The sequence below is a fragment of the Vicia villosa genome, linkage group LG5 (genome assembly GCF_029867415.1).
Source record: "Vicia villosa cultivar HV-30 ecotype Madison, WI linkage group LG5, Vvil1.0, whole genome shotgun sequence".
Lineage (NCBI taxonomy): Eukaryota > Viridiplantae > Streptophyta > Magnoliopsida > Fabales > Fabaceae > Vicia > Vicia villosa.
Genome location: NC_081184.1, coordinates 172,999,584 through 173,004,261, shown reverse-complemented (window position 1 = coordinate 173,004,261; position 4,678 = coordinate 172,999,584). Strand labels below are relative to the sequence as shown.

The 4,678-nt window shown below is 27.7% G+C and overlaps 1 protein-coding gene across 1 annotated transcript; it reads right to left on the bottom strand.

Annotated features, from left to right (window-relative positions):
* Positions 1–1,178: 1,178 nt before the first annotated feature.
* LOC131608243 (vacuolar iron transporter 1-like) lies at positions 1,179–4,475 on the bottom strand. Its single transcript, XM_058880158.1, has 4 exons — positions 4,083–4,475; positions 3,916–4,001; positions 3,678–3,792; positions 1,179–1,672 (listed from the first exon to the last, which is right to left on the bottom strand). Exons 1-4 carry the CDS (start codon positions 4,334–4,336, stop codon positions 1,375–1,377), a joined length of 753 nt encoding a protein of 250 aa, XP_058736141.1. The 5' UTR covers positions 4,337–4,475; the 3' UTR covers positions 1,179–1,374.
* Between the last annotated feature and the right edge of the window lie 203 nt (positions 4,476–4,678).

The following is a 4,678-nucleotide window of genomic DNA, read 5'->3' as shown; positions in this document are numbered from 1 at the left end:
TTTATATGCATATGGACTATTTACAATAGGTAATGTAATCATTACAATATATACAATATTAAAGATAAATACTGCTAATTGATCATAATCAATATTACTCCATCCGGTTCAAAATGAATCTCGTTCTTACTTTTTAATGTAGTAATGATTGTAACTTTTTTATTTATGTCATTTAATTGTTACTCTGTACATTAATTTCAACACATTTATAAAATTAATATAGTAAAAATGAAATGTCTTACGACATTATAATTACATTTTTTTTAATTTGGGTGTAAAAAACATTCATAAAGTGGAGGGGATAATTAATTTTAACGAATTTTTAACCAATGCAAAAAGACCGCAAAACATGACTCGCTAGATACAATTAGTTGCGGTGATTTTAACAAAGAAATCAATGTTGGAAGTTACTTATTGGAGAAAAAAAACGCAGGGCACCATCTTTCAACAAATTGTACCTTAAACATATGTGTTGGACAAATGTTTCAACAAACTTTTTTTTTTTTAAGAATCAAAGTAGAGAAGAACAAAAGAAAAGAATGTAAAAGAGAATCGATAACTAGGAAAAGTATGTGAAAGGGTGAGTATGGAAACAAACAAATTGAAAATGAACTGAAATGTTTTATTTAATAAAAAGTGATTTTAAGATATTTGAGGTAAATATATGAAGTTTTACCTTGGACAAATGTGTTGGATATGATTATGAGAAAAAGAGATACTCCCTCACTCCCCAAATTACAAGAGAAATTCATTTTTTTATTCATTGAATTATTAGTATATTTGGTCTATATATAGATTAGATACATTAATTATTCAATGAATTTAAAAAGTAAATTTCTCTTATAATTTCGGACAGAGGAAGTATATACTAACAGTATAAAATACTGTTAAATAATTTAACTCTATCAATTAATCACGATCATGTTAAGTGTCAAATTGCACTGTTATTTTTTAAAAAAATTATGTGACATAATTGATTAAAGAATCTCAATGAAATGACAGTATAAAATTAGTGCAATACTTTTAACCTCTATCATTATTTAGATAAGAATTCACCTTTAACTTTTTCAAATAAAGTTTAAACGGATTGTAAGTTCTCACATTCAAAATAATGTAAACTTTTAAATTTTAATCTCTTGCAACAAAAACCAATTAGTACTACCTCCTCAAATAATGGTGACGAATGGTTGAACCTAAACGAAGTACTTCATTATATCTAGCAAAAGAGACAATTAAATTGCAAAGTGATATCATTAACCATGAAAGCTCAAACAAAAAGTTAAAAGTTGCTCACGAAAAGTTTCCACCAAAACCGCTAATTGCCAAAAAGAAGGAAACAATATAATTGTAAAATGAGCTAGCCTTCACTGCCAACTATGGATGGAAAGCCTTTGCTAAACCATAAGCAGCGGCGGAGGCAATGGCGCCGATAAGAGCAGTTTCCAAAGCACTTCTGACGGGTTTGTTGCCGGTGAAGCATCCTTTGACAAAGCCAAAAACAAACAAAGCAATCAAAGTAACAACTACTGAAACCAGAACAGCTTCGGTTGCCTTTGGAATGAACATGTAAGGAATGAGAGGAACAAGTCCGCCCAATACATAAGCAATGGCAATTGTCATTGCACTATACAATGCTCTCCTTGGATCTGGCTTCTCTAGTCCCAACTCAAATCTGTATCAAAAAGACTCATCATTAATAGACCTTCTCTACGCCATTAAAAAAAAACAGACATTTTCTACTTCTAATATGATATTTAAACTAAATAAAAATTAATCCTTTTATAAATTTAAATGCAATTTACGTGATATAAATATAATATTTTATTTTTTAAAATAAATAAAAGTCATAAACATTATTGTATACATCGCCATTTTTTAGTTTGGTAAAACAAAACAAAAAAAGTAAGCCTCAGTTTTAACAAAACTAGCGACATTTCCTGTTTTAACAAAATTATTTTTACTAATAATATTGAAAATAAATTTTAAAAAATGAAAAGAAGAGAATAACAAAAGTGCATGATAGAATAAACATTAAAATTGTAAAATAATTATTCCATATTAATAATATTGAAAACAAAATTTTAAAAAAATAAAAATAAATATAAAGTGCATGATAGAATAAACATTAAAATTGTAAAATAATTATTCATTAGCATTAGAAAGAAAATTTTAAAAAGAGAAAATAATAAATCTAAATTGCATGAATCAATCAACTTTTCTTGTCGTTTAAAAAGAATTAAACAAAAATTAATAATAATAATAATAATAATAATAATAATAAAATAAGAAGTGCATAGAAGAATAAACATTACTAATATTTTCTTATAATTGTAAAATAATTATTCTTCATTGGTAAGATTGATTCCTGTGAGTTTGACCAGAAAAATTACTAAACATCTTATAATTCAGGATAGATGACCAGAAAATAACTTAAAATTGATGGATTGATTCATGTGAGTTTTTAATATATATATATATATATATATATATATATATATATATATATATATATATATATATATATATATATATATATATATATATATATATATATATAGTATCAAATGACACTGAGGTGTCCAAGTTTAATATAACATCAAATCTCAACCGTTCTGGAAAAAAATTACTATATATTTTTTTTATTATTTAATTTAACATAATCGTTGAATCAATTTTTTAACGGTTAAAATTTGATGTAAAATTAAAATTTGACACCTTAGTATCATTTGATCTTATCTTTATATATATATATTTTATGGGGACGTATCAAATGAGAACTTTGACTATTATGAGAATTGAGAACTTTTAATAATAACCCTGCGATTTAAAATCAATGCTCATATTTCACTTAAATTTTATTAGAAAATAATTAATAGATAGATTCTGGTTTAAATACATATCACATGAATACAGATCTGAGCATTGATTTTAAATCGCATGGTTGTTATTAAAAGTTGTCAGTTCTTATAATAACTAAAGTTCTCATTTGATACGTCCCCTATATTTTATATATATATATATATATATATATATATATATATATATATATATATATATATATATATATATATATATATATATATATATATATATATATAATAAAATTAAAATGAAATAATGTGTAAAGTTCTTTGGTATCATTCCTTTGTTTTTATCCATTTACATTCCATGGTCCCATTAGAATATGCCAAATATTTAAGTTACTTTTACATTATAAAATAAAGGACCTAATTTTCCTACCTACTATTGGGTAGGGATTTTTAAAAATATTCATTTAATTAATGATAAAGATTAAAACGCTGAGGATGTCACCTTCTCTTATTTTAATTTTTCAAAACACTTATTTAACATTAAAAGACAAAAAGAAAGTCCAAATATTTGTGTAGGTGGGTTGCACATGACCAAAATTCAGAGTCTCTCTACCCACACTCGAAAAGTTAAACCCTATATAAAGTATAAACCATAAAAAGTGCCTTTCTCTTTCCAACCCGTGGTGCGGTGGTGCCACCATTCAACTTATGTCAACCAATTCCAATTCAACTTTTATTGTCAGCATAAAATTCACGAGTCACGCACGACGCTTCGTAAAATCCAAAATTTTCAAACTTTTTCGAAATACTCTTAAAAGAAAATCACAACAAAAAGAAAAAAAAAACTGTTTGGAGAATTAAACTTACTTCATCATGAAATCAAGCCATGCTTGAGGATTCTTTCTCAGAGCATTCACCACAGGTGCATATTCATGTTCCTCTATCCCATATTCCGCCAATATTTCTCCCACCTCAGCAGCTTCTGAATTTCACTCACAATAAAATACATATTAAAAAAAATAATAAATAAATTAATTATTCAATATATTTAAAAAAATAAATTTCTGTTTCAAATCGAGATCAGAGAGAAAGGTATAGTGCGAACCAGTTTCTGGTAGGGCAATGATTTCATCTTGTTCCCTTTTCAATTCTCTATTATAATGATCAGCTTCACCTTTTGCTGCCAAATAACTGCAAAAAAACACAAATCCAATCAAAATTTGTCACAATTCATATTTTCAGATCAAAATTGAGTGTTGCGATGAAAACTACCCTCCGAGACCCATGGAGATTGCACCGGCGGCGACTTCGGCGATACCGGCAGTAAGAACGATGGAAGAAGTAGCATTGGCGCCAGAGAGACCTGCCGCGAGGGCGAATGGAACAGTGAGACCATCAGAAACTCCGATGATGATATCACGAACGATCTCCCCGGCGGTGAAGTGCTTCTCGGTGTGGCGATTGAGAAGGCTCTGTTTCTCAGGTTCTTCAAGGCTTAGTCTGTGTTCGTTTCCACTGCCAGCCATTTGAAAGTGTGTGTGTGAATTAGTATTACAAGAAGTGATTTGAAAATGAAATCCAAACAGAGCTTAATGGGTAAGAAATGTTGTTATGCATGTAAATATATACTACTAGTAGAGGAGTTGTTTGTTTCAGTTTTTGGGCTAGAAAACAATTAACTAATTCAGTGGCTCGTGTCTACCACACGCCATATCAAATTAAATTAAGAAAATAAGTTAATTTTTTACTCAATAGGAAACTTAGTTGTAAAAAGCAAAAAATAATTTTTTTATTGAGAAAATGGGTATGTAGTGACAACCTGTAAAACTAACTACCATCATAAATTCTATTACCATATATATATATAT

Excerpts from the sequence above, each read along its gene's own strand:
- LOC131608243 (XM_058880158.1), bottom strand. The coding sequence starts at position 4,336 with ATGGCTGGCAGTGGAAACGAACACAGACTAAGCCTTGAAGAACCTGAG. Across the intron at positions 4,002-4,082 it reads ATCTCCATGGGTCTCGGAGG|TTATTTGGCAGCAAAAGGTG; the intron begins GTAGTTTTCATC and ends GTTTTTTTGCAG. Across the intron at positions 1,673-3,677 it reads TGGCTTGATTTCATGATGAA|ATTTGAGTTGGGACTAGAGA; the intron begins GTAAGTTTAATT and ends TTTTTGATACAG.